At 33.5% G+C, this 23,150-nt stretch overlaps 3 protein-coding genes across 4 annotated transcripts; all 3 read left to right on the forward strand.

The window, feature by feature from the left end:
- The first annotated feature begins 5,867 nt into the window (after positions 1-5,867).
- LOC112501701 (chaperone protein dnaJ 20, chloroplastic-like) lies at positions 5,868-6,539 on the forward strand. Its single transcript, XM_025105404.1, has one exon. The coding sequence runs from the start codon at positions 5,894-5,896 to the stop codon at positions 6,392-6,394; it is 501 nt and encodes a 166-aa protein (XP_024961172.1). The 5' UTR covers positions 5,868-5,893; the 3' UTR covers positions 6,395-6,539.
- Positions 6,540-11,753: 5,214 nt separating this feature from the next.
- On the forward strand, positions 11,754-16,908 carry LOC112501691 (probable NADH dehydrogenase [ubiquinone] 1 alpha subcomplex subunit 12). 2 transcript variants are annotated; one of them, XM_025105388.1, is made up of 5 exons: positions 11,754-11,894; positions 13,316-13,342; positions 15,660-15,751; positions 16,147-16,256; positions 16,501-16,908. In XM_025105388.1, the coding sequence occupies exons 1-5, from the start codon at positions 11,806-11,808 to the stop codon at positions 16,657-16,659; spliced, it is 477 nt and encodes a 158-aa protein (XP_024961156.1). In that variant the 5' UTR covers positions 11,754-11,805; the 3' UTR covers positions 16,660-16,908. The 2 variants fall into 2 exon arrangements, with proteins under 2 accessions (XP_024961156.1, XP_024961157.1); XM_025105389.1 differs by having other exon boundaries at positions 16,504-16,908.
- Positions 16,909-18,212: 1,304 nt separating this feature from the next.
- LOC112501689 (putative late blight resistance protein homolog R1B-16) lies at positions 18,213-22,239 on the forward strand. The gene is made up of 3 exons (XM_025105386.1): positions 18,213-18,530; positions 18,777-21,491; positions 22,111-22,239. Exons 2-3 carry the CDS (start codon positions 19,014-19,016, stop codon positions 22,114-22,116), a joined length of 2,484 nt encoding a protein of 827 aa, XP_024961154.1. The 5' UTR covers positions 18,213-18,530; positions 18,777-19,013; the 3' UTR covers positions 22,117-22,239.
- Positions 22,240-23,150: the final 911 nt, after the last annotated feature.

A 23,150-nucleotide genomic window follows, 5' to 3' on the forward strand; every position in this document is an offset into this window, starting at 1 on the left:
TGTCGATCTAATAATTTTTTAAATAAATATACATTTTTTATTTCATATACAAAATTTGATTTGTAATAGCTATATAATTTTTTTAATAAAGAATTTTCTTTTAAAAATGTGAATCCCAACTAATTTGAGAGTGAATTACATTCTTGGTCCCTATAATTTATCCAAAGACTAATTTTATCCCTGAAAACGGTTGTTAACTAATAGCATTAACTTCATAGACCTTGAATGTCATAAAATTAAAATTTTAATTAAGGATCATCAATGTAAATAATCTGTTTTAAGAACCAAAACCAATTTTTCAGTAAACCACATGGATCACTAGCGTAATTCGCTCTAAGAAAAATTAAAGAAAATATTAATTTAAATTTACAATATTTATAATACGAAAAAAGGTTATTATTGTCATGTTCTAAAACTGTAAGTTAATTTGGTTTCTATATTTTGATAATCGGGTTTTCGTTGAAACTAATTATACATTATTTAAATAGAAATTTATTGAAAAAAGTTTTTTTTTTTAAAAGCTTTAATTTGATATATGCTACAGGACAAGATCACAAGATATCTAAAATGATAAAAAAAGAAAAATTAAAAGTTTTTATAATAAATTTTTTATGAAGTTATTATAAAAAATCTCCTTTTAACTTTGCAAAGTTATACGAACATATTTTTTTAATTGCATAAAAAACTTAATATGTTTTTCGAAACAAAAACCGATCAGATTATGTTTAATTTTGATCTCTTTAAAGGTAGAATATATAACTTATTATATATTTATTTTAAAATAAGAAACATAAAACCAAAAATTAGATAAATTGTGATGGGGTTTCTTATTTAACAAAGCAAGTGGGTGCAACAACTTCCATTAGATGAGACAAATAGGAACTTTTTAAAAGACTTATATAGCATAAGGATTATTAAACTCAAAATGAATATATATATATATATATATATATATATATACACACACACATATGCATATAGAGAGAGAGAGAGGGAAAAAAAAAGATTAAATACAAACCATCTATATTTGTACAAAACGTGCAAATCATCCTTATTCGTCGATTTCATTGTTTAATTTAATGAATTTGTTTAATGAAATTGTTTCATATAATACTTTTCTTGATGAATTTGTTTCATATATGGTTATGAAATTATTTCATGTATTTTTTTAAAATTAATATGATGAAGATGATAATATCTATGAATAACATCTTCTACAATAAAAATTATTAATCAACTTCTTATAATTATAAAAAAAAAAATTATGATTGATTAAATAAGATTTATACAATTTATATAAATACAATGGTTTAAAAATTAAACCTCATATTTGTCTGTCTCTCTCTATATATAATTAAGTATTTAGGCGGCTAACTTTAATTTATTCCTCTTTTTACCATGAATATGAAGGGAATATGTACCTAATTTGGCAAAAAATATGAAACCATTCTTCCACCAATCAAAAGGAGCAACTTGTATTCATGGTATTTGCTTATTGTAATATACAAAACAACCGATTTTTAATTTTGTTTTGAACCCTTTAAGATTAATTATAGAGTAAATTATATTTTTGGTCCCTGTGGTTTGTTGATTTTCTTGGTTTGGGTCCTTAGAAAATTTTTATTGCAAAAAATACCCTATGGTTTGTATTTTCGCTTGATTTTAGTGTCTCAATTTAACACCATTAACTTGCTTCTCGTTAAACCCCTTCATGTCACTTGCACATGAGAGTATATCTGTATTTTTAGATCCACCCTCTTTTTTAACCTTAATTTTCTCTCTCTCACCAGTAGTCTCTTCCCCTTCTCTCTTTTTTTCTCACTGTTGCACCCCCTCTCTCAATAATCGATCATCCAACATATCCATGAATTGTTCTTGATACGGATTGATCTGATGCATCTCGGTGTATCTCATCTTGGTTTATTTCATCTTAATATGCATCGATGGGTGAAAATCTCTTCTTATATTTCTCACCTTAACTCTCATTTTCATCGGAACCCAACACTATATATATACATATATACACGACAAATCAAATGCAAATCTTCTGAATATTACAAACTAATATTTATGGTAATGATACATGTGCATTTATTATGATTTGAATATTTAAAAGATGATTAGAGTTCATAATTTATAATTAACGTTTTATATTTGAAAACAATCGATGTATCTACGAAGCCAGACATTCGTTAGATTAGATGGACGGTTAATATTAATTTTTATAGTTTCTAACATTTGGTTGGTTTGCATTTGATGAGACCTATAATATATATATAGATGAATGATCATGTGAGGATAAGAGTTGAAGCGAAAAGCTTAAAAATGAATCTTGATCCTTGATCACTTTTAATCTCACTATCATCCCATAAATTGCGCTTATCACGAGAACGGTAAGAAGAGATCTTAATCCTTGGATCAATCCTTAATTGAAGATCAACAGTAATGAGATGCACCGAGACGCATCAGATCAATTTATGTATCAAACGCAATTCATTGGTGGAATGAGATTAAAACTGATCAAGAATCCAGATTCATTCTTACACTTTTCATCTTGTATTTTCATATAAACATTCAGTGTCTATATCTTATGAAACTCTTAGCCACATGAAACTAGGATGCCGTTTCGAAGATATCAAAAGTTACAATGTGCTTATTATATTAACATATAAAGAAGAATATGAATGAATAAATAATATCAAATACTTAATAAATAGTTTTTGTTAATATTATATATATATATATATAATATTATATATATATATATATAATTATAATTATAATTATAATTATAGAGGAGCCTAACCAACATCCATTCAGTGAGACAAATTCAACTTATTCAAAAAGTCAAAGTATTCTTCTTTAAATCCTTTTGGACATATATACTCTTTTGAAGAGTTCAACCCACAATATGTGCACGAGGGCATAACACATACATCCAAGGGCAATAAACCATGTAAAGATCCAAAAAACATGATATATGGATCATATTTCTAAATTTAATTATATAATACACGCACAAATAATCAGAATCATCGAGATAAGCTAATGATTAATTTGAATGTAACTGGTTATGTGAATGTTGCAAGCATAGAACAAATTTGTTAGATTAATCAGTTTATTTGTAACATATTTATATAAAAAGCACAGATGCTAATCCTAAATTAACTTAAGAATCCAATTAATTAGTGATTACAAAATTTTGACATGTCATGAGTTTTGTTGTAGTGATTACAACGACTTCATCCTTACGGACCAGTGTTTGGGATTCAATTTGCCAACATTGAAAGTAGGATAAGCTCGTTTGGAGATCGACCACGAACGTGGCCAACTAAAAGAGAGTAGGTGTTGTGGTTATTTTATGTTAATCGGCATAACTACAATATGAGGTAAGTTCATTTGAGAAACCGTGAGAATCAACTACCTGAAAATTGCTCATGATGAATATTATGATAAATATTCGTGATGAATATCATGAATAATAAAAATGTGAGAATATTCATGATGAATAATATTCATAATGAATAATAGATATTTATTTTTTTATGAAGTGTATGATCTAGAAGCCGAAATAACAAAATAATGCCCAATACCATTTATTTTTAAAACGATAAACTAATAAACCATTGACGGTTTTTTTGTTTCACTCCACATTAACTTTATCGAAACCACGACACCGTCTCTCGTTTTTAATGCACCGCCCCCCCCAATTTCAATTCATAACTAGCCCCCCGATTTTTAATACATTAGGTGGCCCCCAGATTCTATTTTAAATATACACAACTAAAACAATCTTAAAATCGAATTAAATTAGTCCTTAATTCATAAACAATATAAAAACATGAAAACGGACAAACTTCCATGTCTAACGACTCTTTCAATTGATTTCAAATTGAGGATCTTTAGGTGTAATGGATTTTCAACATAGAAATCTAAGGAAAGTATTATAAAACTAACCAACGGATTTGTCTCATTGCTTTAAGAAGTTTCCTTTTGGTGCATGTTTTGTGCCAAAAACATTTTTTTAGTTTTGAACAGGCGAAGAACTTAAAAGATAATCTTTTTTAAGACGACTATTGTGCTTAATATAATTTTCATTGTATATATAGAGTGATGATGTTTCAAATGCAATCTGTTACATTTGTACAACCAATAAAACCCAATCAATTGAGATATTTATGGAAATGATGATAGTTCATTTATTATGATTTGAATATTTATGGAAGATAACTATGCTTCATTAATTATGATCAATACTTTATATTAAAAAACAATTAAATGTAAATGGTTACATAATAACTCATATCTCTCTATATATGCATATATGTGTCTTGAGACAAACTAGAGAGGTTCCATGCATACACATAGCAAAAAGACAATCACTAATTACCAGTTTTCCAGTCAATGGTTTCTTGCCAAAACCATCGAACATTTTCCACGTTTTATTGATTCATTCAGATTTACCAACTACCGTTCTTTAGAATAATTTATGCATTTAGTCCCTCAACTTCATTTATTGTAGAAAAAGCTTTGTGGTTTAAAATTTGTTTTAAAATTGGTCTCTTATCCCAACCTCTAGCTCTCAAACGTCTCTGTTAACTACGAGGGCAAACTGGTCATGTTACTATTTTTCTCTATTTTAACATTTTTTCTAATTATGTATTTCTGTGTTCTGAATCTTTATCTTCTCTGGTCGTCGATAATAAACCCTAAAATTTAAACCAAAACATAAATTAAAAAAAATCTAAAAACCTGAATCAAAAACCCTAAACACCAAGGAAGAACAACAACCATTGCCTCGCGAATAGCCATGGGTGTTTGTTCTTTCTTTTTCCTTTTTTTCTTTTGTTGTTCTTATCGATTGTGCAAAAGTAAATAATTAATCGATGTTTGCAGTTTGAAAAATCTCAACTTAACGCAACCCAAACCAAAATGCAATCCAACTCATCCAAACCGTACAGGTTGGTCGGGTTGATACTTTGATTCATCAAAATATTCTCTTATGTTTGTTACCTTGAATATGTTGTTTTATCTACTTATAATTCCTTTTCCATCATCAGTGATTTGGTAATCTTTAAGTATATCAATTTGCAAATATATGTTCACATTTACTGAATATATATACGAATGAGTTGTGTAGAGATATGGAAGAGATTAAAAATATATGTATATAAAGAGGGTACATGATAGTGCAATTGTATAGGGACTTAAAATCATATTAAACCCAATAAATAGAATGATATCAGGCTCATTGAATTGGGTTGGGTTCAAATGACGGTAACTGGTTCCAACCCAATACTTGCGTTTTGAAGATTCTACAACTCGATTAAACCTCAGGTTGTTTCGGATGGAGTTATTTCACATCGGATTAAGTTGGGTTAGGTTGGTCGGCTGTTTAAGCACCCCTAATAAAACCCTGCTCATATATTTGATTATGGGTTTTGATTGTATTCTAATTTAGAGCTTTTTATTTTTGATCTTTATGATAATTATACTGGTATTTCCAGTTTATTTCGAATAAACCCTTATTTTTGTTTCCATTTATTCTTCCATATTATGTAAAGAACAAGGAAGAACAAGAACATCCAAAGGAGAGAGAGAGAGAGGTGAAAAACAAAGATTTACAAAAAAGAAATTAATAAAATGTTAAAATAGAGAAAAATGGTAAAATGGTCATTTTGTCCACATAGTTAGCATAGATGGTGGACCAACGTTGGTATCAGGACCAATTCCATAACAAAATGCAAACACACAAGGCTTTTTTAGTAATAACTAAAGTCGAGAGACCAAATCCATACTAAATCCCATACTAGAGGGACCAAAGCCATAATTTACTCTTTTCTATAAATAGTGGATCTCCTATTTCTCTCCAGCACAGAAACACAAAAAATCAATGGCGGTCTGCTTGAAGATGAATGCTGTGCTACAGAAAAGAGATCTGATGCTCAACAAAGAAAGAAACAGTTACGGAATCAAGAACAGAAGTATATCATGCAGGATTCAGGAGTTGCCAATTCAAAAGAAGAATCTGTATCAAGTTCTTTCACTGGAGTCTCGAACGGTTAGCTTCGATGAGGTGAAGAAGGCATACCGTATGAAAGCTCTGCAACTCCATCCGGATGTCTGTCCGTCCTCCATTAGAGAGGAATGCACGAAGCAATTCGTGGAATTGCAGAAGGCGTATGAAGTTCTTTCGGATCCAAATTCTCGAAGAATGTATGATAATGAATTGAGCTTGATTGAATCGTTTGGGCGCCATGGCTGCTACGATGATGAACAGAAGGGGAACAACTTCGTCTCAAGGAAGGTGTGGGAAATGCAACTTGCTGGACTCAAGAAACGATCTGCAGATCGAATGGAGAGGATGAAAAACGAATTTATGGAAAGGATATAAGAAATTATATCTTGTAATTTGTTAATAACATCATCTTGTTAGTTGATTTTTGATCTTCATTTTAGGTTTAGGGTGTTATCATGGCGGTTTCCGATTAGAAATTGTATTGAAGATGCTGCTCATGTAGAACAATTATTCTTTCCATTCAGCTCCATTTCATTTTTTTCTTTCTACGGTAGATCCTCGTGGTGATCGTTTTCGGTCGGTTGTTCGGATTTGGGTGGTGGCGGTGCGTCTTGACGTGGAATCGAGATGGTCGATTTTGTGGGCGGCCTTCGGAACTAGAGAACCTGGTTTTGATCTTGAAGACGTTTGATTCGCATTTATACTACACTCGTAATTAAATAGGCCAAGTTAAAACCAAACAAATTCGGTTACGCTGTGTTCTCGACGCTTCTTTCGTGTTCTTGAAACTTTTAACGATGGGAAAAAAAAGTAAAAAAAAAAGGAAACTCGTTTTCTTAAAAAAGGATAATAATGATAAGTTTTTCGAAAAAAGAAAAGAAAAAGAATTAAATGTTTTTAAAGAAATAATTAAAATTATAAAACTACTTAATATTTTATTTTAAATGATATATTTTAGAAACATCAAAAACAATTTTTATTTTACCTTTATTAGATTCAAAATGTTTTCTATTTATGTTAAAACGGTATAAAAAATCTTTTATCACTTAAAATGATTAATAGGAGTTATAAAAACCTAAACTTTATTTTTAATTAAACTAACCTTTTGAGCTATGTGTGTGGGTGTCTTCCAAAGTATTATCTCCAAAAATGCCTTTAACGGCAACCATCGCTCTACTCAAACCTTAGGAGCCCTGCCATCCGAAGATCCAGATTACATGTCATTTTAAGAAAAATGTTAGGCTTAACGTCTAATGAGATCAAACAGATTTATAAAAAAAGATGGAAACCATACAAATCAGTAATACAAGGTTTAAACTAATAAAGAGTTCAAGCCGATTCAACAATAAGACAATAAAACCAATTATACGTCTTGCAACGACGGAAGAGACCCAATTTCTATTGATCATGACGGAACACAAAAGTAGGCCACAAATCTATGTTGTAGAGCTTCTATTATTGAACATTGGTTATTAAGCTCAACCACTCATGTCATGTAGTTCGAGTCCGCCAAATGAACTAAGATTTGCTCATTTGCTAAAATCAAATATGTAGGGATCACAAAGTTATCAAGTTCAATCATTCACGGTATATAGTTTAAGTCCCCAGATGAACTAATATTTGCTAGAATTGAATCATTACGGGTCACACGATCATCGAGTTCACTCACCCACGGTCTATAGATCGACCCCCCCCCCCCCCCGGCGGTGATTTACATATGTATCTACCTATGTCGGGGAAACAAGTATCCCACTAAAATTCATAATCTAACTTTTGTGCCTATGGATCAATTGCATTACGGTATATGACTTGATATCGCCTTAACGTGATTGACTATACACAAATATATAGTTTTTCTTATCGTACATTTTGCCATCCTCAACATTTAAAGTTCAAGATTGACCAAAGGGTTCATATTCTCATAATTCCCTATAGACATGTTTCTCTTCTTTCTCAAATCAAATACCAAAATAATCATTTATTCAAGAGTTCATAACCCAAAATGGCCTTGTTCCATAAATGATAATAATTTTTTTTTCCCAAAATATAACCTCTTTCCAAGGATGAAATCTCATAAATAGTTTAAATCCATAAAGTCTAAGGGGCCATTTACCAAACACTTACCCGATAAACGTTTACCGGTAAAATTTAACACTACCACTTATTTATTGGGTAAGACTTTATTCCACTAAAACGACATCATATGCAACAATTTACAAAGTAAACTCTTACCATGGTAAGAGTCGTCGTTCTCACTTACCGGGTAAGACTCTCGGTCCTTGTCTCCCTCTTACCGCGTAAGATTTTTGATCCTTACCATATTCATCCGGTAAGGTAATGTGACTTGGTAAGCGTTTACCCGGGTAAGCGTTTGGTAAACGATCCCTAAGACTTAAAGTGTCATGTGTGTAATAATAACACACTCTCATATTGTGATTAAGGAACTCATCCATTTACTTAAAAAGGGTTTATAAACCCCAAATCTCCCAACATATTCAATTTAGGTCAAATCCATATAATATGAAAAATACAAGGAGTCTTGGAGATTAAAATGCATCATTTTAACAATGTATAAAAATTTAGAAAAAGTTAGATTGAACTCACAATACTAGGTTTTGCTGAAAACCTAGTATCAACAAAACACTTGGAACGTTCTAAAGTTGTGAGTCTATGTGTGCGGACAAAACGCACAATATCTTGTACGGTTGACGTGGGATGTTACAAGATGGGAGACTTGAATCTTGGATCCTAGTCTTAAATCTCTAGCTTTAAAGACGATCCAATCCTTAAAAGATGATGAACAACCTTCTTCAATCCCTTCCAAATCGTATTCAACGAGAGGGATAAAAGGGTTTTGAAGGAGAAAATAGGCAGGTGAGGGAAATCAATGAGAAACCCTAGAAAATTGGACTTAAATACGGAGACCAAAGCTTCTTGCGGCTTGTACCGCGACTAAGGTTGCAGCATTAGTCGCCCGCGTCCTTTAGGTCCAAACAACCCAGTGAGTCATGCTGCTTTAGCTACGGCTTTTCCCATGTGGCTACCTGCAGGACTCACCGTTTCAACCCCTACTCACAAACTTCGATAGATTACCAAGAAACCAACTATACCAAGGCTGAAGTCCACAATAACACCGAAATGAAAGATATTTCAAGGTCAAGACTCACATGGTAAACTCTAAATTATAATATAACAAAATTTAGGTTGTTGCATTTCATATTTTTATCTTTTTTAAAAATATATTGTGAGAAAAATACATTTACACGTTTTTCATCTTCTCTTTTATCTCTCTCAATCCATGTTTTTCTTGTTTAAATCTTTATAAACATTAAAGACCAAACTAGAAATCTTCATAATTATATATTTATTTGTATTATTAATCTTAAAATGTATAACTAAATTATATTTTTATTAATTATATGTTTATTTGTATTATTAATCTTCATAAATATATATTTATTTCCTTTATCTCTTCTTTCTTTTCTCTGTTCTTTGAATTCCAAAAGGTTGTTTGGTTTCTTGTTTGACCAAATATTTTGAAAAGATTTGAATTTGATGAATTGAGAGGATTTTAATTATAAGAATTTGAAATATTCGATGTGTTTAGTTGGTAGAAATTTATAATGAATTAAACATTTTTTATAAAAAGAAAATTTTAAAAATAATTAAATTATATTTTTATTAATTAATTATTACAAAACAAGTATTTTTAACATATTGTAAAAAAAATATCACGAATAAATCATATGAAATGCTGCAAAACATCAACAACCCCCATTGGATTTCTAAATCCCATGAGATTATCAAATCGAAGCATTTCTTCAAACCAAACACAAGATTGAAATGTAATTACTAGTAGCCCTTAACTTGGGGACGTAACAAGCATAAAGACAACTTTAATCACCGATGAGCGTAAAAAGTTCCATCAAACAAATAAAAAAGATATACCAGTATATCTGCACGTCTTTTAAATGAAATAAAATAGAATGTGCCTTAACCATATTCGTAACTTGCTTTATTATGAAATCATTGGCAAGTTGCTTATAAGCTACTTTTTAAATATCTTTGTAATTTACTCGTAATTTCTACAAAAACTATAAGAGAGATTGAAGAACTTGATGAAGTCGTTGAGTAAACGATGAAGAAACCTTAAATTGAAGCAATCAAGCTTTGCGAGGAAGGCTTGATATATTAAAAACGTTTGTCGGTAAAGCATAGGTTTAAGAAGAGAGTGTAGGTGTCGAGATCCAACCATTTGATATTGCAAGGATAACAGATAAATGAAAATGGACAAAGAAGACTGATTCCACGATAAGCCAACAACTACTGCTAAAAGCAGAATAACTCAAAATCTGTTAAAAATTGGAGGAAGAGAAAATACATAATTCGAAAAAGGCTTTATATGTTCATGAAAGGTAAATATTTTTTAGAAAGTGCAATATTGAAGTATGTTTTGACAATTGATTAGAACAAACTTTTAAGTTAGAAACTACAAGACTTTTTGTTAACAAATTAAGATTATATCTGTTAGCAATTTAATAAGTTTAATGAGATTTACATCTTATTCTGTCAGTTGTATATGACTGTTTGGTTTAGTGATATAAAAATTGATTTATTCAGTAAACTTCTGGGGAGGAGTTTTATGCATAAAACTAGGTTTTTTCCAGACATGTCTCTCTTAATTAAAAAACAAGCTCTTTGTATCTGTGAAAGAACTCTTTTAAACAAAAAGTTTTCCAATCTTTGCAAACAGATTAATCCATACAAACAACTTTATCAATACACGACTTAATAGAAAAAAGCCCAAACAATCCCTTAATCTTGGGTTGCTCAAAAACTTATCAACCTGATTAACCCAACCCAACTCAACGCGAAATAACTCAAACCGAAGCAACCCGATGTTTAATCGAGTTGTAAAGATTTCAAACCATAGGTATTGAGTTGATATTGAGTTACTATTATTTGAACCCAAAATTCTTGAATTTAATATGATTGTTGAATTTTTATTAATATATACATTAGACAATTGCAGTATCACGTATACTCTTCATATACACATATTTTCAATATATTCACATCTCTATATAACTCATTTTGTATATATGTTCAGTAACTATGAACATATATATGTAAATTGAAAAAATTAACTGAATGTGATATACGTAAGAAGTATGGATAAGTTATATCAAATGGTCGATGATGAAAAATAAATTATGAGTAGCGAAATAACATATTAAAGGTTAGAAGAATATTTTAATGTACCAAATTATCAACCCGACCAACCCGACCAACCCACACGGTTTGGGTTGGGTTAAGATTTTTCAAACCAGAAACATTGGGTTTGAATTGTTCAAATGTCTTGAGTTGATCAACCTAACCTATGAGCATCCCTATCTTAATCAGCTTAATAAGACTCATAGTTTATTCAATCAATTATATATGATTGTATGATAGTGGCTTAATGAATAATGACATAGAAAATGACTACATTCAATAAGCTTTATATAGAATGTTAAGTTTTTTTCTTTCCCAATTAAAAATAGAAAAAAAGACAGATCCCAAAACCTTTCTAATCTATATAAACAGATTGATCTACACAATTAACTCTATTCATAATTTCATACAAAATTGTGAAAAACCAACCAAATAATCCAAAATACATTTATCGTATAAATAAAACAAAAATATATGATGTGTTTATTGATTTTGTATTTTAAATTTTTTTTATACGGCGTTATGTAGTCAAAGGTACGACTTGCGAGACCGGTGGAAAGAGAGCACACGAGATGGCCTCCGTCGTGAAGAACATCCTGAAGAGCATCAGGGAGAGGGGTATCGTCAACTTCGCAAGGGATCTACGTGAAGATGGATTTCTGTTAGTTTTCTCTTTCAAATATCCATGTGTTTGCACTTTATAATTTACACATTCTCGGTATAAACGTCTGTTAGAAAGTAAATCAAATCTATAATCGCAAGTTTGAATGATCAATGTTGGAAAGAGGCTTTGGATATGTTATTTGATTTCATCCATGGCTTAATTAAATGTATATAGACTGTGCTATGTAATTTTTCTGCTATATTTTTGTTGACGAAAGGGGAAAAAAAATGCACGTTTTCTTGGATTTACCGAGTTTTGATTTCATTGTGATGAAGATTATGTGATCTCTCGCAAAGTAGAGTAGCCGTATGTTTAGAGTAGTTTTTCCGTTGATATTTGATTTTTTAGGGTTTACTAATGTGAGATTCCAATAAAAGTTTAGGTGAAGCTGAGGGTCCTAATGGACGAACACAAAGGTGAAAAATTATTTAGGGCAACTCCAACCTTCACACCAAAAAAAAAACCAAATAGGTGGGCCCATAAACACCAAAAAAATACTCAACTCCAACCTTTTGCCGTCCATCTCTTCCACGGCAAATTTGCCGTTCATTTCCTTCCTCCGGCAAAACTTTGGTGTTTTTGGCTTGCGATTGGATCCAAAAGAACGGCAAAACTGGAGTTGCTCTTAGGTTGCTTTGCTAGTTGATTTAGACTCTTTCAAAATCTACTCCGCATAACGCCTACGCACACATATATATCCTCGCACATTTTATACATATATATTAGTCACATAGGCATATTTTACACACAAAACATATAGATAGGTGTATACTTACATATGTACATGTACACACATATGTGTATATTACATATATGTCTATAACTGTATATGTGTATATTACATATATGTCTATAACTGTATATGTGTATATATGTTGTATTTAGTTAGGTTGCTGCATGTCCATTCTGTAGAAAGGGTTAATCGGTTGGGCCTTCTATTTATTTTTGAGGGTGGGACTTATCCTTCTTCCCTATGTTGGCTTCTTTGATTGTTAATCTTATTTATGTTCTTTGGGTTATGTTGTCTTGCATTTGAGATTCAAGGCTTGATGTTGCATGCTATTTTTCTTGTTAACACATCAAATGCCCATTTTGACTTTTCATCACCAAAGACGGTAAATAAATTCAAGTTAATTTGACTTTTTGACATAATTAATACCAATAATGTCAAAATATATATGGAATGCTACTTGCATAGTATGAGGAGGTTATCAAAACTATTTCAAGGTCAAGTAAATTCACATCAAAAGTTGAAGTTGAAAAAACATAAGATTTGATAATCTCAAGTCATAGCGGGGATTTATTAAAGGAGTATTTTGATTGTTTCTTATTTTTGGGTTTGTGTTGTTTTCTTTACTATTATATATCAGGTTTTCTATGTATAACTCTATTTTGCATAATCTTCTTGCTTGTTGCAGGAATTGTCTTACGGATGGAAATCTTCTGTAAGTGAAACTCCTACTTAAAGTACATCTATTTTTCGGCTAAGAACCATGGTTACATTAGTCTAGTTAAATGAATTAGTTATGTGCTTCTGCATTTGTACAAGTGTAACTTTTGGCGATTCACAACCTCATCCTCCAGGCAATACAATATTCTTTTGCACTGATTCTTTGTTTACCTTGTACTCCATGTGTAGGTTCTAACCATAAAGAAGTTCTCTTTTATTGGCTAAGTATTAAAGACGATACAGATATACAATGTCAACGCACTTGACATCAACTACTTACTATGAGTTATTGTTTAATGTCAAAGTTCAGATTGTTTCGTGGTGGACTAGTAGCGTCCTGGCTGTTACTTTCAGGGAACTAGTTGAACAACTCATGTATGGGCTTTGCCAGGTCTTAAAACACAGACATTTATTGGAAATTTCATAGGTAGAAGTGACCTTCTGCGTCAGTTTGATGCAAATATATACAGTTTAAATGTGTTGTTTAATGTTTATATGAATTTATCAGAAATGTATGGTTTAATAGATATCCCGAATCTTGTATGCTGCTCGAAGAGATCCCATGCCATATTATATAACACCTTAAGTTTTAGTTACAAGCAGGTTAGGAAGCATATGTAAAGGTCCTTGTTTAGAAGGTGATCATTGTTTCACATTCTTCTGATTTTATGTTGCATCTCCTTGAATCCAATCATCTATTGCACATGTATATCATTAACCAAGATCTTTATGACCCTCGATGATTGAGCCGGCTAGATCTATTTGGTCATATTGGTGATTATGATTAATCCTCACCAACACATGACATCAAATAATGCTTCATAATTCTTATGTCTGAAAGCATATCATAGGGTAACATATATTCATAGTGTTTCTCCTATCAGGTTCATTATGCAGAAGTAAGGTCACAGATTGTGGTATTTTCTATTTACATCTGAGAATTTTTGGACACCTCACCCATCACCCCTTGAGAAAAAAGCTTTGAGCTTGTAAGCTCATGAGGATAGGGTCATAGAATTTTCATTAAATATTTGCAAGCTATATTCTGCACCCACAGGGGATATATTTTTCTGCATATATGATATTAATTGATTGATTGATTCAAAATGTGCATCTTGGTCATTTTCTATTGAAAAGAGCTTCTACTGTAAAATTTTATTTGATTGAATCTACTATTTTGATTTTTAAGGGTAGAACAGGAGATTTTGATTACCAAATTGCAAGATGAAATTGAAGGATAGTACCTTTTTGAACACCCGTATTATCAGGAACTATTGAATTCCTTATTCAATTTGGTTAAAAGGTTTTTGGGGGTTGAAGAGAGTGGAGTAGATGAGGAAGAGATGCAGAATTTGATACTAACAGGATAAGGAAGTTCATTGACAGTGCTTGACAGCTAACTCGCTCTCAGCGACTGGAGTTAGGGTTCTTTTAAAGGGTGCTTACGAGTCATTAGCAACGTTAGGATGTTCTATCTTTTGTTGGATGGGTTTTTTGTCCTTCCATGTTTCTTATTCAGTTCTAGTAATATTTTCCCAATGCATTAATAGTCGAGCAACTAGCTTGTCACCCTTGGTAACAATTTCAACTTTAAGGAGCCCTCAATGGGCCCATTCCAATGGCCTCTTCAGGTTTTATCATACGTCATTGCAGGATAGCAGGGGCAGCCTCTCTTACTGGTTATTTCAAAAAGGAGACATGCAAGACACTTGGAACCTGAATTGAGGACAAGTGCAATATATATATATATACCCCAAAATGCTTATTTTCCCAATGACCTGATATTTGGCCATGGAACTTTGGTGCTGGATTAGTAATCTTCCTCCTTGTTTGTTGCATATGTGATTATAGCTTGAACATACCCAGTCCCCCCTGCAAGCACTTTTTCTTCTAAGCAAGCATGCGATGCCTTCGTGCTTTGTGGTGCTTTCATATACTGCTGCTCTTGTTGTCTGGAATTGGTTTCCTAGTGTTCTTGCAGTTCTAGATGACACAAACAAAGACTGGTAGAAGTTAAGAGAATTGGTTAAGGGAGAATGGGGGATGGCCATATGAAACTCATAGGCTGTTGCACCAAGTGGCCTTTGGCTCATTGGTACCAAAACCAAACTCAACGAACCCTTAAGTCACACAAGTGACATAATAGGCATCATTCACCAATCAACAAGAAAAACTTGAGTTTTATTTTGGTTATGCTTCCTCGTCATTTGTCATGTTTGACAATTGGAACTCTAAAATTTCTGTTTACTTTGCATCAACTATTATCTCCAATAATTCAAGAATTTTAAATGTTTGGTTTGTCATTGATTCAGGCAAACCAAGATTCATAATATAGGTGCAACACTAGTTGGTGTTGACAAAATTGGCAACAAATACTATGAGAAGCTAGGCGAGACGCAATATGGTGAGCACCTTTTATCTTGAGTTGTTTACCAATATAGACGCTTCTTCGTATGTGAAGAAAGATAACTATTTTCATTTAGTCACTTCCACAAAATATGATTACTTTTGAAGTTGGACTACTAGGTTTCAATCTACCTTCATTATTGCCTCTCTCTGCCTCCATAAGGACACCAACATCCAAATTCCTAAAACAGTCTGTTACTTGTCATTTGTGAATGGAATGATATGATGATATTGCTAAATCCTGGGACTTCTTGTGGTACTTTTCTGTTATAATCTCTGCCCCTGTGAAAAGTAATTGCTGTTATGATCATTAGAAAAAGGCAAACTTTAATGTGATAACGATACAAAGTGTCAAGTATGATAATTATGTTGGAATTCAAATTTGTATTGTAGGAAGACACAGGTGGGTAGAATACGCTGCCAAGGGCCGTTACAATGCTTCTCAGGTCCCAGCCGAATGGCATGGTTGGCTGCACTTCGTTACTGATTACACAGGAGACCAGGTAAGTCAAAACACTTGTACAAAGCATACATGTATCATCTGAAACACCAAAAACATAACCCACCAAAAAACACAATATTCTTTTCTTTTTTGAAGTACACAATATTTATATATGGCAGATGTTCACGCACACTACTCACTTTTGGTGAGGTTTGAACCCTTGACCTCCAAGGAGGCTGGGATTTAGCGATAACCCGGATACTGCTGGGCCAGTGGCTTTTTGTTAACACAATGGTTTTTCGCTGCAGCTTCTGATGCTAAAACCGAAGAGGTATGGGTTGGATCACAAAGAGAACTTTACCGGGGAAGGTGAGGAACATATCTACCATTCCAAGGGACATGCCTTGAATCCTGGGCAGAGAGATTGGACCAGGTATCAATCTTGGCAACCCACCAAGACCTAAAAAATTTCTTCTTCAGGAAAGAAAATTCATCGGCGTATGATGTTTTAGCAACTTCATGGTTGCAATCAATCGTTACAAAGCTGAGGCCTGAGTGTTAACTTTTTTCCATGTGTTTTTTTCGATGGTTTTTGTTATCAAAACCATGCTTGAACAAATGTGCTTTCTGTATTCGTGTAATAATACGTTATTTTCCTGAACAATTGAAAGGCTAGGCTCCTTTCTCGAGTCAAAATGGCCAATTTCTGAATAGTCAACTCGTTTGAGTGAAGTGCTATGACTTGATGCTACATTCGTTTTATTAGAGTTCACTAACGGAATCTCAAGTTCATGTGACCTTGATCGCATGCAATTTTCTCCATAATGCACTCGCAATAACCCTTCAAGAAAATTAGGCCAATAACATGATGCATGATGCATTTTTACTTTTTGATAACACACTTGTAAGTAGGGGTATAAACGAGCCGAGTCGAGCAATAGGTTATTCGAGCTCGACTCGAAAAGTAAATACCAGACTTGAGCTCGAATAACTTTTTCAAGGCTCGAACTCGAATATTCTTTGGATTATCGAGTTCGAGCTTGATGCTCATTTATGGGCTCGAACTCGCGATTGATTAGCTTTTTTATTGGCTCGAGCTCAATACTTTTAATATTCTTGATGATTTATGAATGTGAGCATGTTTGGCTTGAAAAAATATATGCACGAATGACTTGACTCGAAAAATTTAATCAAGTTTTCGAACGGACGGAGTAGAACATTAGTATTAGGAAGCTCAACTCGTTAAGTTATACGAGTGTTATACTGTTATTATGTGTTTGAGATTGTTTTGCTCGAGCAGCTCAATAAAATCTCAATAGTTTACACCTCTATTTATAAGATAAACGTGTATTAAATTAGTAAGAGGCCGTTTACTAAACGCTTACCCGGTAAGTACTTATTGGACAATTTTCCTTACCGGATGAACATGGCAAGGGGCAAGAATTTTATCCGGTAAGAGCGATGATAAGAATGGAGAGTCTCACCCGATAAGTGAGGGTGACGACTCTTACCCGGGTAAGCGCTTACCAGGTAAATTGTTTCATAAGATACGTTTTGATGTACTACAATATTACCCGATAAAATAAATTATAATATTGACTCTTAACGGNATATTGACTCTTAACGGTAAGCGCTTACCAGGTAAATTGTTTCATAAGATACGTTTTGATGTACTACAATATTACCCGATAAAATAAATTATAATGTTGACTCTTAACGGTAAGCGCTTACCCGGGTAAGCATTTAGGTAAACGGCCTCTAACTTTCCATTTTATAATAAGGGCTTGTTTGGCCAAAACCGAAGCTCTATGGTGTTTTTGTTAACGAAGTTCATGTCGCAACCTGTTTTTGTAAGTACACAAAGAAAAACTAATATCGAATAAATTAAGAAGAATATAAGAAATGTTGGAAGAAGGTTTGACGAAATTACCCTTATTACATAGTTGCAAGTTGCAACTAAGACAACAATAAACATATGCAATGCAAGGCAACGAGGTTTGGAGACCAAGGACGAAATACGAAGGACCGTTACTACAAAATAATTCTTAAGGGACCAAAAACGTAATTTTGACAGTAGTTTAAGGACAACTGTTGTAATTTACTCACTTTAATGACGTGAAATCTTGAATATAGGTAATGACAGGTCAGATCCGATGTGATCTGATCCTCCAGTCAACCTTCGTGAACCTGAACACGATCATCTGCAGACTGCCGGTGAGTTCTTCCGCCTCCAGTTGCAAAGCACATATCGTGTCTATTTATCTGTTTCCATCGACGCTGATTGTATCTAATCCTACACCAATATCGTGCAATTATAGCATTAAGTTTTGATAAGGTTAGCTATTACATGATAAATATTTCCATTTCTGTAGCAAACACTGTAATAAGTTTTGATAAATTGGTTTTGGTTTCAATTTAGATTTGTCTCCTCTTCTTCTCTGCTTTGTATTTGTGCGAACTGTAGTGTAGATGCTTGTATTTTAGGAAACCTGTAAATGTTCTTGTTTGATATAAGAGCTGCCTTGTTTCTGCCCAGTGAAAATTACATTAATTAACAGGAGGCCTTGAAATTTTGGTTCAGGATTTTTGTTTGAAGAGAGAAACAATTTTATCATGAAGACATGGCCATTAGTTTTCGTGACATTTGATTATACAATCAAAAAATGGATTTGCTATAAGTAGTTTTTGAGAAAATTGTTCTTTCACATGCCATGACAACCACTCAGATCAATCAACCCGGAATGCTTGTTTGGTAGACCTATGCTACTGTTGGTATATTTGACAGAATCTGATATACTTATTAAATCGGGAGACCACCATGGAAGAGGCTCTTCTTCTTTCCTTAAAGCGATTACTCATCCCCATCAGTTGCACAAATATGTTATCTGCGGGATCTCTGGTAGCTCTAGATCGCCAACAAGCTATACGTTCATCTCTTGTAATTCTCTTGAATCAACTCAGAAAGATGATGCTAGGGTACGAAAATGAGGAAGTGCAAGGTCTACTTGATGTAATCGAACTGCTGGTGGATCGCAAACTTGTTGCGCCTCAGTTTGGAAAATCATTCAGTGACGGGATATTAGAGGCTTGTGAAAAACTCTGTAACATCAGATTCAGCTCAATCATAGGGGCAGAAGAAAATGTTGTGGGTTTCGATGATGAAGTAGCAACACTGCTTGATCAACTTACTAGCACTTCTACAAAGCAGCTGCAGGTTATCTCAATTGCAGGAATGGCTGGGCTTGGTAAGACCACTTTGGCTAGAAAACTATACAAAGATCCGTTAATTGAGTATGTCTTTGACATTCGAGCATGGATTTGTGTTTCTCAAGTATATCTGAAGAGGGATTTATTACTCGGCATGTTAAGCTCTTTTATTAATGATCATACAGAAGAGATTTATAAAATGAGCGACGAACAGTTGGGAGAAAAGCTATACAGACATTTAAAAGACCGTCGATATTTGGTGGTCTTGGATGATATATGGGATTGTAACGCCTGGAATGATCTCAGAATGTATTTTCCAGATGACAAAACCGGAAGCCGGGTTCTATTTACCAGCCGTGACATAGACCTGAGTTTACATGTCAGAGCTGCCAGACCTGCCCATGTTTTGCGACTTCGTACTTATGATGAAAGTTGGCAAATACTTCAGGTAAAGGTATTTAGAACCGGAATATGCCCTTCTCGGTTGGAGACATTTGGAAGGGTGATAACAAGAAAATGTGAAGGCTTGCCTCTTGCAATCATTATAACTGCTGGTCTTTTGAAAAATGAAGCATCAGATACTTGGTGGAGCCAAATTGCTGGGAGTCTACATTCATTTATGGTTCGTGATCCAAGCCAATACATGGAGTCACTGACTTTAAGCTACAACCATTTGCCTCCTCTCTTAAGACAGTGTTTTGTCTTTGTTGGAGTATTTCCTGAAGACGATGATATCCCAGTGACAAAGCTGATCTGGCTATGGGTTGCTCAAGGATTCATAGATGAAACTGGATGCAGAATCTTGGAGGATGTTGCACAAGATCTGTTGATGGATTTAATCAAGAGAAGTCTGCTGATGATTGCCAAAACGAGGGCTGATGGCCAAATCAAAGCATGTCGCATCCATGACTTGTTACGGGATTTATGCTTGAGAAAAGCTAAGGAAGAGAATATTTCTCCTCAAATTTACAAGGATGCCCCTGTTCCTGCTATGACATCTCCAAGTATCATCACAAATACGCTACATGGAACGTCACTAGATCCTCCTGCATTACTCACCCACTCTGGTTTTTACTATCCATTTGAGTTGGGCGAAGTTCTTCTAAAGGGTGGATCAATTATTTGGGAAACATACAAATCACTTAGGATTATAGATATGGAGACTGTCCCCATCTCTTTATTTCCTGCTGATGTAATACAACTTGGTAACTTGAGATACTTGGCCATTCAAGCTCGTGATGGAAATCCCCAAGCATCAATATCAAACCTTGTCAACCTACAAATGCTGATAATATCATCCAGGAAGAATATTGTTGTACCAAAAACCTTATGGAGCATGGTCAATCTAAGGCACGTATTTATCAAATCAGGGGAAAATCTAATGGAGGAGCCTTGTTTTGTACAAGAGACAGAGAAGGATGGTTGTCCCAGTGAGTTGGCTAGCCTGCAAACGTTGTCCCAAATAAGCCCTCAATCTTGCCACAATATATTTTCAAGGACTCCCAATCTGAGAAAGCTTGGGTTTTGTGGACCCTTAATCTCAAGCCAAGGTAACATGGAATTTCCAAACATACGCTCTTTGGTGCACCTTCAAAAATTAAAGTTACTAAATACAAATCCTTGCCGTGAACCAACGAGGTTGCTGAATACTATGATGTTCCCTGAAAAGCTGAAGAAACTGACCTTGTCTACTACTGGCATGGATTGGGAAGAGATGTGGACCATCTCCTTGCTACCAAACCTGGAGGTTCTAAAACTAAAATTTCATGCATGCGTTGGTGAAATGTGGGAGATGAGTGACACAGAGATTCAGCGACTCAAGATATTGAAGCTACATGGCTTGGACCTAAGACAATGGGTATGTTCGAAGGATAACTTCCCTGGTCTACAAAGTTTAGTGGTTCATGATTGCTTAAAACTTGAGAGTATCCCATCAAATATCGGGAAGATTTTGACCCTTAATTTGATTGAGGTACGAGGGTGCAATAGCTCTGCATGGGTCTCAGCACAAGATATCCAGAAAGAGCAAGAGAGCGAAGGGAACCATTTTTTGAAAGTCCAAGGAACCAACAATCTTGGTAGTGTTCAGGTTAGTATGTTTTATACGCATGTTAATCAAATTAAACATCTATGAGCATTCGATCTCATGATCATTAATCAATTTCATAACAACAAAGAACATTAAGGTAAATTAATTTAGCATTCAAATTAGATGATGAAGTCATTAAATTAGGATGAGTTGATAACAATAATTGGATAGAGGGACTTCACTAGTTAGGCTGTTTGATAGAGACACTTTGTTATTCTCTTGTTCTTGGCATCTCCGGCGAAATATGGCCACAGGCCACACCTTGTTTTTGGTTGGTTACATGGCAGTTTTTTCTGTCAAAAAGCTGTCAGGATAGATATGTTATTAGAACATAATTTAAGGTGAAACGAATGAATACATCATATGTTAAATGGTTTGAGGCCAAATTTAAGCACGCAACGAAATTAGGTTTATAGAGTGTCATAATAGACCGGCTTACAAGACTTTAAGCCTATAGAACTAAACAATTGTGCGCCCTTTGTAAAAGCGTTGTAATGAGTTTACATGACGTTTTTTGGTGTTTTAACAAATGGTTTAAGACACTTTTAGAGTAACTTAATAGTCTTGGTTTTGTATTATTTTATAACATCAGTTTTGCATTGATTTCATTGTTTTGCAGGGTTAGGATTTGGTAGCTAAACTATGACTAATGACTCTATGCTTTGTATAAGGAATTATGTATTGCCATTGTACTTATAAACTTTGATACACTTGGATATTTTGTAATACAAAAGAAATGAAATAAAGTTCCTTCTTTTACATTATTAAAAAGTATTGTGTGTATAATATTAGATATTGAAATCATTTCATTGGTTACAACAATAATTAAAATTTAAGAATACTAAAATATGAATGTCTGTTTATTCGATCTTAGACATTTAAGACCATCTTCTTTTCAGTAAGAGTATAAAGTAATTCAATTATTATTAGACAAAGTTGATATAACTAAGCGAATTTATATGTATATATAGGGATGAGTTCAAACGAGAACACCTTCATTTTACGAGGATGCGAAAACACCCTTTTACTCTAGACAATCACATGTGATACTATTATTCTATCACATATGATACACATGTGATACTAAATCAGAGACGCGAGCGATTTTATTTGCGATCTTGGTTGCGGGTCAAGTCGTCCTTACACCACTTAGCCCCCTACATGTATTATCACATGTGATAAGAGTGTTGTTGATATGATACTATAATTCATCAAGACCATCACATGTGATGCTAAATCGTAGACGCACACAACCTTTGGTGCTGCCTAAGTCGTAGAACACGTCTTCCGCATACCACCAGGTCCCCTCATGCGTATTATCACATGTGATAAGGGTGTTCTTGTGTTATCGTAAAATGGAGGTGTTTAAGGAAAAATCGTAAAAAGAATGAAAAACTGAGGAAGACCCAAGTAACCGTTCATTTGGACGGTATGCACATGTACATATAAGTAATTTGGAAACAATTTGTCCGATATGCACATGTACTTAACATGCACACATGCATAATATCAAAAAACAACTTCAATTACTTGTATGCACATGTGGATACAGTTCAAATGAATAATTATTAGTGTGTTCCTTAGTTTTTTAGGGCTTTCTTCCTGAACCTTCCCTTCTCTCTCTCTCTCTCTCTATATATATATATATATATATATATA

The sequence above is a fragment of the Cynara cardunculus genome, unplaced genomic scaffold (assembly GCF_001531365.2).
Source record: "Cynara cardunculus var. scolymus isolate 2C unplaced genomic scaffold, CcrdV1 Un_Scaffold_483, whole genome shotgun sequence".
Taxonomy (NCBI): Eukaryota; Viridiplantae; Streptophyta; class Magnoliopsida; order Asterales; family Asteraceae; genus Cynara; species Cynara cardunculus.